The sequence below is a fragment of the Genypterus blacodes genome, unplaced genomic scaffold (assembly GCF_046128005.1).
Source record: "Genypterus blacodes isolate CSIRO-AG114 ecotype Tasmania unplaced genomic scaffold, CSIRO-AGI_Gbla_v1 ptg000087l_1, whole genome shotgun sequence".
NCBI lineage: Eukaryota > Metazoa > Chordata > Actinopteri > Ophidiiformes > Ophidiidae > Genypterus > Genypterus blacodes.
In genome coordinates this window covers 370,001-382,321 of record NW_027466892.1, presented here as the reverse complement: position 1 = coordinate 382,321, position 12,321 = coordinate 370,001, and the positions used below count along the sequence as shown (strand labels likewise).

Here is a 12,321-nt window from a genome sequence, read left to right as displayed (position 1 = left end):
GAGTCACTGTAAGACTTCGTGTCATGGACCCTCTTCATCCTCACTCTAGACCCTCCTCATCCTCACTCTGGACCCTCCGCTGTCCCTTCATAGAGACAAAGCGCCTCTAGCGGACTCATTCTATGCGCTGCCGCCTGCGCGGAGAGCTTCCGTCCTGTGAGCGCCATGCAGCACCTTCACCCCGGAGCTCCACATGGAGACCTGATCCAGGGCGGGACTGACTCTATGAAGCAGCTTCTGGACTTTGGCGGTTCCTCGGCAGGAGTTTCCATGTCTGCTGGTCTCATCGACGCGGACTTCATGGCCGCCGCGCCGTCGGACCCGTCGCACCTGATGCCCGCCTTCTGGGACTCTCCGCTCAGCCACGGGATCAACGTGTTCGTGGGTCTCGTCCTGTGCTTCACCATGCTGGGGCTCGGCTGCACGGTGGAGGTCGGGCAGCTCGGGAGCACATCCGGAGACCCGTCGGGGTTCTGCTGGCTCTGGTGTGTCAGTTCGTCATCATGCCGCTGGTCGCGTTCCTCCTGGCCCTCGCCTTCTCCCTGGATGATGTGGCGGCCATGGCCGTGCTGCTGTGCGGCTGCTGCCCGGGAGGAAACCTGTCTAACATCCTGTCCCTGCTGGCGAACGGAGAGATGAACCTGAGGTAAGGACGCGATATAATAACAATAATAATAAAGAGAGAGCCTGAAGGAGTGAGAGAGCGCGGCTGCAGAGTGGAGAATGCAGAGTTGTTGGTGCGTAATTACGCACAGAACAGAGGAACGAGGCTGCAGCGCCGTGACGCACGGAGCTGCAGGTCTCCACATAGACGCATCTGGAAAGTCGACAGATGTTTTTTGTAGGTTTGAGTGTAAATGAGCCTTTGTGACGTCACAGCATCATCATGACCATCTCGTCCACCCTGCTGGCCCTGGTGCTGATGCCTCTGTGCCTGTGGATCTACAGCCGGGCCTGGATCAACACCCCGGTGGTGAACCTGATGCCGTTCGGAGCCATCATCCTGACCCTGTGCAGCACTCTGATCCCCATCGGCCTGGGCGTCTGCCTCAGGTACAGGTACACCCGGGTGGCAGACCTGGTTTTAAAGGTAAATCTATAGAACTTTCTCTACTTTTCTCACTTTAGAGTTCATGGACTCAGAGTCCTGATGTGAATTTGTGGCTCAGCTGTTTCACCTTTACACAAAAGCGCACTGCGTATTCTGGATACATGTGGTGAATCCAGGCGAGGATGATGTCAGAGGCTCTGTGATGAAGAGCTCCTCCCTCCCTCCTCCCCCAGAGGGCGGGGCTCCTCTACCACACACACACACACACACTGACCCGCTCCATGTCTCCATGTCCCCAGGCGTCCCTGTGGTCTCTGCTGGTGACCCTCATCATGCTGTTCATCCTGACGGCGGCCATGTTGGGGCCGGAGCTTCTGTCCACCATCCCTCCCTCCGTCTACATCGTGGCTCTCCTGATGCCTCTGTGCGGCTACGCCGCGGGTTACGGCCTGGCCGCGCTCTTTGACCTGCCGCCCAGCAGCCGCAGGTCCGTTTCCCTGGAGACGGGGTGCCAGAACGTGCAGCTGTGCACGGCCATCCTGAAGCTGGCCTTCCCCCCTCAGCTGATGGGGGGGATGTACATGTTCCCTCTGCTCTACGCTCTGTTCCAAGCTGCCGAGGCAGGAATCTTCATCCTGGCGTACCGGATGTACAGGAAGGAGGTTCTCCAGAAGCCGGATCCTCTGGGCCAAGGCCACGACACGGATATAACGTATCAAAGGTTTGAGGACGAGGACGCCGGCTTTGACTCCTCCTACGGCGCCGTGACCGTCAGTGACCCGAACTCCATCATGCTGGACCCCTGTCCTCCTGACCCCACCCTGTTTAGGTCCCAGCACACTGAGACCTGCAGGTCTGGGATCATCTCTGGGTCCCCCTCCCCCCCTTTCTCTGGGCTCTGTCACTCAGAGGTCAAAGTGCAGACAGCTGCTGAAACACCGAGCTCCATCTGTGCCAAACTATGAAGAAACCAGATCAGTAAAGAAGTCAAGAAGTCTGGTTTCATACAAAGTCACTTTCATCAGCTGAGCATCAAATGTAGGAATAAGAGCTTCAGTTAATCAGGCTCAGCTGATCAGTAAACTCATCTGTGATCTCACATCTGCTGCACCGAACTGAAGCTTCACACACACACACACACACACACACACACACACACCTACCTCCCTCTGTGTGTGTGCGTGCATGCATGTGTGTGTGTGCATGTGTGTGTTGTTCTGTCATTCTCAAACATAACCTTTATACATACGCTGTGTGTGTGTGTGTGTGTGTGTGTGTGTGATGTCTCTGTGCTCCATTGGTGGTAGAGTAAATGTATATTTGTGTAAATTATAAACGGCAAAATAAAAACGTGTGGACAAAACTACGGACTGTTTTTGTAGCTTTGTGCAGTTGTTGTGGTCCTCAGACCCTGAGCCCCTCAGACCCTCAGACCCTGAGCCCCTCAGACCCGCCGCCCCGCAGCTGTGCCCACTCAGCCTGATGACGCGTCTTTAAATGGCCTCACCACGCCGCTCAGGTCGGCCAAGCAAAATGGCAACATACGGTGACGAGCCACTCGACAGCTATTTGTATTGTTATAATCCTTACAGACCCCCCAAGGCTAAAGACGCGGGGTGGAGATACAGGACTTACCTGTCCCACTATGGAGACTCTACCGAGGCCTTCAACAACCAGCAGCGCGCACAGCTGAAGTCCATCTTATCCCAAATAAACCCCAAACTCACCCCGAGGCTCCGGAAGGCGAACACCAGGGACGTGGCGGTGCAGGTGAACCCGAGGAGGGACGCCTGGGTCCAGTGCGCCATCGGCCCGAGGACCCTGCTGGCCATGAAGCGGGACTCTCGGCGCAGTAGGCGGCAGGGGTCCCCGGGGCTGGGGGGCAGCCCCCGGGGGGCCGGGGGCGGCGGGGTCCGGTACCCCCGGACCCTGGCCGTGTTTTCACCCATCGCCTACAGAAGTGTCACCTCCTTCATGGCCGAAGGAGACAACAAGGAGGCGGCGTGTGAGACCGGAGAGACGCCGGAGAGGAGCGACGACGAGCGGACCAGCGGCGCCGCGAAGAAGCTCCAGAGCAAACAGAAGAGCGGAGAAGGTCCAGAAGGTCCAGAAGGTCCGCAGGCCAAAGCGCGGGCACGCTTCCAGGTAAGACGACACGCACGCGCACGCACATGAAGCTGCAAACTAACGATGTAGCGCCAAAGTAGCTCAGTGTCTGATGTTTTGTGAAGACCCTGATCCGGATCAGGGACTCTGATCCGGATCAGGGTCTCGGTGTAAAGATAAGTGACTAACTTGTTGCTGCTCAGTTCCTGGAGCAGAAGTATGGATTCTACCACTGCAGAGCCTGCAACCTGAGGTGGGAGAGCGCGTACGTGTGGTGCGTTCAGGGTACTAGCAAGGTGAGGCTCTCATGAGGGGGGGCGGTGGCGGTGATCAAAGCCACCTGCAGCTCTCTGCCCTGACTGAGGTATGTTGTTGCAGGTCTACTTCAAGCAGTACTGTAGGAAATGCCAAAAGGAATTCAACCCGTACCGTGTAGAGGACATCACGTGTCACGTGAGCCGAGCGTGTTCTGCTGCATGTTTCCTAGCTCTGATGTCTCCTTGTTAAACTCTTCATCCTTTTTCCAGACGTGCAACAAAGCCAGATGTTCCTGTGCAGTAACACAGAGACATGTTGACCCCAAACGGCCCCACAGACAGGACCTGTGTGGACGCTGCAAAGGCAAGAGGCTCTCCTGTGACAGCACCTTCAGCTTCAAGTACATCATCTAGAGCCTCACACACACCTGGGGCCACCGAGAGCCTCACACACACCTGGGGCTCTGAACTCTCCTGGAATAAACTGGCGACTAGCATCTGTACTTGATCTGTGTCCTTTCATTTCCACTGTTAGATTCTAATGAGCTGATGCATTCAGTACAGTTAGAGAGTGTGTGTGTGTGTGTGTGTGTCATACAGGAAGTAGTGACTGAACTCATGTATGAGCAGGTTTTTTATTTAACTAGAAGGCTGGTTGGTATGTGAGCAAGAAAAAAACAAAACGGTTTGATAACATCTCTACATCAAAACAATCTCCATTAAATAACAGCGTTCAAATGTACCAGAGCAGGAAACGAGCTGAGGAATGAGACAGTGACTGATACAAGGTTACAATGTGCCAGGACAGAGAGGAGGCCTTCAGGGCCCCCCTGACAGAGAGGAGAGGCCTTCAGGGTCGCTCTCTCAGCAGTCATTTCCCCTCAGAACACCAGACTGTGGATGAGTGTTGCTTGGTAACAGCAGAGGTTCTTCATGAGGCTCTGAGCCTCAGAGAGGAAACGAGTCCACAAACCAAACAGAAGGAAGGAATGCATGACTGGACAGGTTTGGTGCAGCTACATCAGACCCCCCCCCCCCCCCCCCCTCCCCACAAAGGCAGACAGGTGGCTAACCCCAGATGACCCCTGACCCCTGACCCTCTGCAGCCTGAAGGAGACGTGGAGACAGAAGGTGGGACTCAGGTCTGGTCTTGGTTTTCTCTTGTCACATGAGCTCCATGGTGCCCCATGTGGAGGAACAGTGCATTACACAAAAGTACAAGGAAAAATACTGGTTTTACACTATACATGTTCTAAAATATATACAGAGTAAAATAAGTTATGTTTCCATCCTGTGAGTCTAAAGGCAGCTACTTATTTGGTTACAGATGAGAGTTTAGCTGAGAGGAAGCTCCTCCCCCTGCAGATCAATAAACAGATAGATTCTCTCTTTACACTTCCTGAGGGCAGACACAGGATCCCAAAGGGTTAACATTCTGTTAAATATCCTAACATTTACAACCTAGGATGTTAGCTCTAATAAAAATACATTTCTCAAAAAAATATTCTTGCAGTGCTTTTTCTCTTTCAAGCATGCGTTTGATAACTGATCAATCACTGTTTGACCCCACACACACACACACACACACACACACACACACACACACACACACACACACACACACACACACACACACACACACACACACACACACACACACACACACACACACACACACACACACACACACACACACACACACACAGGTCATCACATCACTTATTGCAACTGAAGTTTGCAAGTTGGCTTAGTCTGGGAAAACATATTAGCTTAAGTATCCATATGTGTAATAATCTATATATTAAGAGTCACAGTTATTCCCACACATCCTTTAGCCCTTTATAGGTGGAGTCTCTCTGGTCCTCCTCTGAGGCCCCTCCCTGTCACACAGGGGGCGGGGCCCAAGTGTCCGGTCTAGTCCAGCAGGCTCACAGTCCAGTGCTGACCATGGTGTTGTGGGTCTGGCAGGCCCGGGTCTGGGCCTGACTCAGAGCCTCCCTGATCTGCAGGTTGAGCTCCATGAGGCGGGTGCTGGCCTGGGACAGGTCTCTGCTGGGCCCCACCACGGCCAAGCAGCCGGTCCGACCCAGCGTCTGGTGACGGAAGTAGATGTGCAGCAGCGTTTGGACCGCGTCGTCTTTCTGGTTCCCAAAGATGTCGTTGGGCCACAAAGACCTGAGGGAAGAAGCACACACACACTTAGGATGGGCCTGTCTGTCTGTCTGCCTGTCTGTGTGTTTGTGTTGACTTGTGAATGACACAGCAGACAAACAGGAAGGTGCTGCAGTTCAACAGGATTGTGATTGACAGCCTGTTCTGATGTCACACACTGTGAGTGTTTGTGTTACCTGAAGGTTTTGACCTGTGTGAGGGCGGAGCTGAAGTCCCCCCCCCTCAGGGTCTCGATCACAGACTGGATGGCCGTCTCTGTGTTGGTCTGAGCAGAGTCAGACACACACACGGCCTCCTGTCCATCACTTCCTGTTTCTGCCTCCTTCAGACAGTTCTCCAGGTACGTGAGCTCCTCAGACATGTTGGTCACCTTAGCAACGGCACAGAAACGCCCATATAAGGAGATGATGGAACACAGTGATATCATTGTGACGGGTCAGGCTCAGTCCCAGTGATGGGTCAGGCTCAGTCCCAGTGATGGGTCAGGCTCAGTCACAGTGATGGTCAGGCTCAGTCCCAGTGATGGTCAGGCTCAGTCCCAGTGATGGTCAGGCTCAGTCCCAGTGATGGGTCATGCTCAGTCCCAGTGATGGGTCAGGCTCAGTCCCAGTGATGGGTCAGGCTCAGTCCCAGTGATGGGTCAGGCTCAGTCCCAGTGATGGGTCAGGCTCAGTCCCAGTGATGGGTCAGGCTCAGTCACAGTGATGGTCAGGCTCAGTCACAGTGATGGTCAGGCTCAGTCCCAGTGATGTCATGCTCAGTCCCAGTGATGGTCAGGCTCAGTCCCAGTGATGGGTCAGGCTCAGTCCCAGTGATGGGTCAGGCTCAGTCCCAGTGATGGGTCAGGCTCAGTCCCAGTGATGGGTCAGGCTCAGTCACAGTGATGGTCAGGCTCAGTCACAGTGATGGTCAGGCTCAGTCCCAGTGATGTCATGCTCAGTCACAGTGATGGTCAGGCTCAGTCACAGTGATGTCATGCTCAGTCACAGTGATGGTCAGGCTCAGTCCCAGTGATGGGTCAGGCTCAGTCACAGTGATGGGTCAGACTCTGTCCCAGTGATGGTCAGGCTCAGTCACAGTGATGTCATGCTCTCCTCACCTCTGCCTCTCTCTTGATGGTGTCCACCCTGCTCACCAGCTTGCAGTAGGCCTGGAAGAGCAGCAGCAGCTGAAAGTGTAACTTATAGAGCCTGCGACACAACTCCAGCTCCTACAGAGGGAGAAGAGGAGCAGCGTCACTCACACACACACACACACACACACACACAGTGGAGCACTCAGGGTCATGTGATTAGATGGTATCCTGGGTTAGAGACATGGCAGTAGATGAAAGGGTTAACGTGGCCCGGGGACCAGAGGTCACCTCTTCCTGTGTGGGCCGCTATGACTGACGTGTGGCAACGTGAACTAGCACCCAGAGAAATGGGCGGGGCTAAGAGATCTGACCCTAATCCAGGAGAACATGGAGGAGAAAACAAAAGGTCCTCTGATCAGGAAAGGGAATGGAGCCATAAACATGCAAAAGGAAAGAAGAGGGGAGAGCGATGTGATCTCTCCATCACCCAGAGCCCCGCCCCCCCCCGAGAGCAGCAGGAACATGGCGGTCCTTTATTAGATCTGATGTGTGCCGACAGAATGAGTGTGCAGCACAGAGGAGAGCAGAGGAGATAAGGAGGAGATCAGAGGAGATGAGGAGGATCCAGGGGGAAGCAGATTACAAAACAAGACAACAAAGTCAATCATGAGTGGAGATACAGGGTGGGGGGGGGCAGAGCGGCAGGTGTGCAGACAGATGTAATGGTCAGTGCTTGTCCAGATGTGTGATGATTAAAGGTCTAGAAGAGGAGAACCACTTACTGCCAGCTTCTCCATTTGCTAAGCAAGAAGGTGAGCAGGTCACAACAAAAACAAACACAAACAGAAGGAGAGAAAGACCAAGAATTAGTGAGCTTTGATACGGCAGCAGTGACCTGAGGGCCGAGGAAGAGCTGGGACATCTTCATCACTGCACAGAAGGGTCAAGGAGAGAAACAAAGTGGAGACAACAGAGAGCTGACAGACAGAGGGGTCACCTGAACTCTACACAGGTATGATGCTCATCTGCCACCTTCATCTTCATCAAACACCCCTGTAAGACTCCTGACTCCTGAATCTGACTGATCCTTCAGACTTTCTACTGGAGTCTCCTTTCATATCACACAGAGAGTAACACTCATCTACTTCCTGTCTAGTCTAAGGACCTCATAATGACCCCATGTGACCTCATATGACCCCACAGTGACCTCAAATGATATCATATGACCTCATTTGACCTCATATCCGTGCGGCTTCATCCCTACCTGGGTTTGAGTATTCGGTGGTTGGTTGTCGTCTTTGTCCCCAAATGTTTTCCTGCAGTTTTCCAGCCACTGTGGGTTTGAGAGGAAAAGAGACAGGAGAGGGTCAGGAGGAGACAGGAAGGAAGGAAGGAAGGAAGGAGGAGTGGCAGTAGAGAAGAGGGTTTGATAGGAGGCGTTTTAGGTGCTGCTGTTCTTGTGTTTGCTGGGAGGAGGAGGATGATGATGACGATGATGGCTGGTGTGTATGATAACATTTGTGCAGGGAGCAGATTTAATAAGAGTGTTGTACTTAGCAAATGAAAGAAGGTCTGGTATCTGAGCCTCCAGGGACATCGCTGTCTCATTCAATTAGCCGCTCTGCATCCCAGAACCCTCTGCACTCTCATCTGTTCTCTTAACTCCCCTCCCCCTCCTCCTCCTCTGGCCCCTCCCAGCTTCTCCCTCTCCCTGCCTTATCTAAGTAATTTAGGAGCCCAGAGTTATTTTTATCCCCTGGGCAGGAGGAGAAGTCTCTCTGTCTCTGTGGTGATGCAGATGCTGCTCAGATTGAAGCTTCAGCCTTCAGTGGAGCCATGGCTCAGATGTAAAGGACATGGAGAAGAGCCTGTTTGTAGAGGTGAGGTCTTTGTTCTCACACACACACACACACACACAGGGACACAGACAGAATGTGGAAGCAGACAGGATGTGTGTGAGACATGCAGGGACCTACCTGCTCTGCTGCCTCCCTCTTAGCATTGTAGGTGTCCAAGTGTTCCTGCAACTCCAGCACACTAAACTTCAGAGTCTCCAGGAGTCCACATGAGACCAGCTACAACAGCAAGTCAGGACACCATCAACATTAACGCACAACAGCACCAGATACACACAAACTATCTACACAACATGCCACACGTGCCCAGCGTGCCACACAGACGCACAGGTGTGTGTAAACATGTTGAGCCATGCAGACCGGCCTCACCGTCTCTGCGTCCAGCAGCACAGTGGGACACTGGGAGCGGGAGGTCATGACCTCCAGAGAGCTGAGGAACTGATTTCCCATTCGCTGAAGCCTTTCACCAAGAAAGCGTACAGACGCATGTGTGATGGAGCCAAACTTCCTCTGAATGTTCTGTATCAAATAAGGAGGTGGAATGAGAGGAGGAACAAAATGGTGACAATGTTTTCTGATAAACAAAACACAAGAATGAGAAACACACAAGGACACACAAGGACACACACGCACACGTTACCTGGAACAGCAGAGAGAACACGTGGAAGGTGTAAACAGCTGAGGAGCCGTCTGTGTCTGACAACATCTGGTTGACATGGCAACGCCAAGCATCTTCCTCATTGTCATAGGCAACCGGCTGGAACGCTGCCAGGATGGCAGAGAGGAAAGGCGAGGGGGGCGGAGACGCCTGGGTCTCTGGGAAGTAGTCTGCCTCACCTTCATCTTGACTGAAACACAACAGAAGATAAGAGAATGATCCAACAGGCTCCACCCCCCCCCACACACACACACCTCAACACAAACACGCACACACACACTCAGCCTCACTTACTGGAAGTAAACAACCTCACATCCTCTCCTCCCTCTGCAGACCTTCATGCTGCAGTGCTCCAGCTCAGTGTCAACACACACACACACACACACACAGATCAGCACCGTAACATCATGCAGCTCACACACACACACACACACACGCTGGTACTCACAGGCCTGTGGGACCAAACAGCCTGAAGAAGCAGACTGAGTATAAGTATCTGAAGCCGGCGCTGCCGAGCGCTGTAGCGGACACAGTCTCTGTCCTCATCCTCACCCTAACTATGGCCTCTCTCTCCCTCCCCCTCTCTCTCTCTCCCTCTCCTGCTTCTTTCTCTAACGTCTGCAGCACGGTTGTGCTAGCGGCTCTACCGCACTGCACCCACACAGGACTGCAGAGAGCTGTGAGAGAGACACACGCACGCACGCACGCACACACACACACACACACACACACACACACACACACACACACACACACACACACACACACACACACACACACACACACACACACACACACACACACACACACACACACACACACACACACACACACACACACACACACACACACACACACACACACACACACACACACACACACACACACACACACACACACACACACACACACGGCTGCTCCTGGAAGCTCCGACCTCACTGTGCTGCTCTGGAGACAAGAGGCTCCTTCATCACAAACTCACACAGACCAGAACAGCTGAACCATCAATCACACAATGCTGAGCTCAGTCAAAGACCTGACAGGATCAGGCTCAGTCAAAGACCTGCAGGATCAGGCTCAGTCAGTGAGTGTGAGTAAGACAGGATCAGGCTCAGTCAGTGAGTGTGAGTAAGACAGGATCAGTCAGTGAGTGAGTAAGACAGGCTCAGGATCAGGCTCAGTCAGTGAGTGTGAGTAAGACAGGCTCAGGATCAGGCTCAGTCAGTGAGTGTGAGTAAGACAGGCTCAGGATCAGGCTCAGTCAGTGAGTCTGCATGTTTCAGTCCCTTCCTGTCCTCTAGCAGCACTTGGCAGACCTTGATCAGGCTCAGTGAAGGGAACATTAGCCTGAGGCCGGTCTGGCCCACCTTCATAACACCGGTCCATATGGGAGCCAGGCCAGGACCAGAACCATCAGTCACAACAGCTCTGAGCCTGAATCCAGAAGCACCAGCAGGACCGACCAGCTGCTAGAACCAAAGCTACTTCCTCTGTCCGTACATGACCTCATCATTAAAGTGTAAACGTGGCTGTGGTTCTGTTCTGGTTCTGTTCTGGTTCTGTGTGCTACATCTGTGTTCCTAAAGTGAATCTGATCCACCTCTGGCCCGTGGCCCGGTTTAGCAGCAGGATATAGCAGCTGTGTGTCCAGCAGGTGGCGCTGTGTCACATCCCGTCTGTCCTCTGCCTACCTGGACATGCCAGAGAAGTCGGCCTCCTCCTCCTCACAGCGCTCATCCAGCTCCTTCAGTGCCAGCGTCACATCTTCCTCGCACACCGACCCACAGGTGCTATCAGGATCCGGATCCGGGTCGGGGTCCGGTTCCAGCTCGGGGTCCTGTGGCAGGGGTGAGGACAGAGGGAGGAAGGTCTGGGCCTCCTCCTCCTCCTCACACACAGACCCTGGGGGCGTGTCTATGGCCAGGGGGGGAGGGGGGGCTGGATCCAGATCCTCCTGGGGGTCTTGAGGATCCTGCGAGTCTTGGAGGTCGCAGAAATCTGGTGGATCAGACGGCAAAGGGGGGGCGCTGCAAAACCCCGTGTCCTCACTCACACTGCTGCTCAGCTCGTCTGCTGCCGTCATGCTAACAGCATCCTGCAACACAAAGCAGAGGAGGAACTCAGGAGGACACACACACACACACACACAGACAGACAGACAGACAGACAGACAGACAGTTTCTTCAGGGGGCTCCTCTCTCTCACTCACTCAGGCTCTCAGGAGAGATGATGAAGAACAAAATCAATAAAGGAGCCAATATCCATATCAATATATCACACTGTGACCTCAGTGCTGATGAAGATGAGACGCTCTTCATCTGGACTGGGTTTGGCTTGGCTTTCCTCTCTGAGCACACATGATGTGTGTAACAGTCACATCAACACACACACACACACACACACACAGGAAGAGGGCTCAGCTCGGCTCAGCCTCAGCTCATCCTCAGCTACATCCATACCTCAGTCAGACCTGACACTATCAAAGAGAAGACACATTCCAGCATGGAAAGATGTTCACATGTTCACGTGTTCCTGCTGTGCCTGCTCCAGCCGTGTGTGTGTGTGTGTGTGTGTGTGTGTGTGTGTGTGTGTGTGTGTGTGTGTTCATAATGAGTGTAATGCATTAGAGTGGCAGGCAGCCAGTTCATCACAGAGACAGCAGCTATATTACAGAAAGCTTTTAGAAGTGAGCGGGCCGTCATGGAGGAGAGGAGGAAGAGGAGGAAGAGTATTGATGGTTTTATCTGAGGCTCATTAAGCTAAGAGCCGGGCTGGGGGGGGGCGTGCCCTTGGAATGACCTTCAGGCTGCTGATAGATGGAGTTCCTAGAAAGTTGCGTCGAGTTCTCTGTGCAGTCGAGAAGAGAGATGACGTCACCGAGGGAAGGGGGGGGCAGCACGTAGCTCACCCCCCAACATGTATGTGTGAGCTAAGTGTATTGTTCAGAGGCCCTGCATCATCCTGCAGTCCACACACACACACCTGATTCTCATTCTGCAGTTTCGAGGGGTTAAAGATGTTAAGGTCAGAGGTCATACATAAAGGTTATCATGTGTGTGTTGTGTGTTTGATGTAGAGGATTTAAACTTTGTGAACATTCAAAGTGTTAAGGTTGTGATTGATGAAGTGCTTTAGATCCCTGCTGT

At 53.2% G+C, this 12,321-nt stretch overlaps 3 protein-coding genes across 3 annotated transcripts in view; 2 read left to right on the top strand and 1 right to left on the bottom strand.

Annotated features, from left to right (window-relative positions):
* Window positions 1-6: 6 nt before the first annotated feature.
* Window positions 7-2,170, top strand: slc10a4 (solute carrier family 10 member 4). Its single transcript, XM_076158792.1, is given in 4 exon segments — window positions 7-439; window positions 442-646; window positions 880-1,090; window positions 1,351-2,170. Coding segments are annotated over 4 exon segments (1,356 nt in total). The 5' UTR covers window positions 7-165; the 3' UTR covers window positions 2,017-2,170.
* A 414-nt stretch (window positions 2,171-2,584) lies between these two features.
* zar1 (zygote arrest 1) lies at window positions 2,585-3,898 on the top strand. The gene is made up of 4 exons (XM_076158796.1): window positions 2,585-3,196; window positions 3,361-3,453; window positions 3,536-3,610; window positions 3,685-3,898. Exons 1-4 carry the CDS (start codon window positions 2,585-2,587, stop codon window positions 3,826-3,828), a joined length of 924 nt encoding a protein of 307 aa, XP_076014911.1. The 3' UTR covers window positions 3,829-3,898.
* Window positions 3,899-4,030: 132 nt separating this feature from the next.
* Window positions 4,031-12,321, bottom strand: part of fryl (furry homolog, like) — a 41,882-nt gene continuing 33,591 nt past the window's right edge. The window contains 9 exon segments of the mRNA XM_076158791.1: window positions 4,031-5,589; window positions 5,763-5,956; window positions 6,686-6,796; window positions 7,444-7,461; window positions 7,926-7,994; window positions 8,638-8,736; window positions 8,887-9,036; window positions 9,158-9,365; window positions 10,867-11,270. Coding sequence (XP_076014906.1) covers window positions 5,343-5,589; window positions 5,763-5,956; window positions 6,686-6,796; window positions 7,444-7,461; window positions 7,926-7,994; window positions 8,638-8,736; window positions 8,887-9,036; window positions 9,158-9,365; window positions 10,867-11,270 — 1,500 coding nt within the window. The 3' untranslated portion in view covers window positions 4,031-5,342.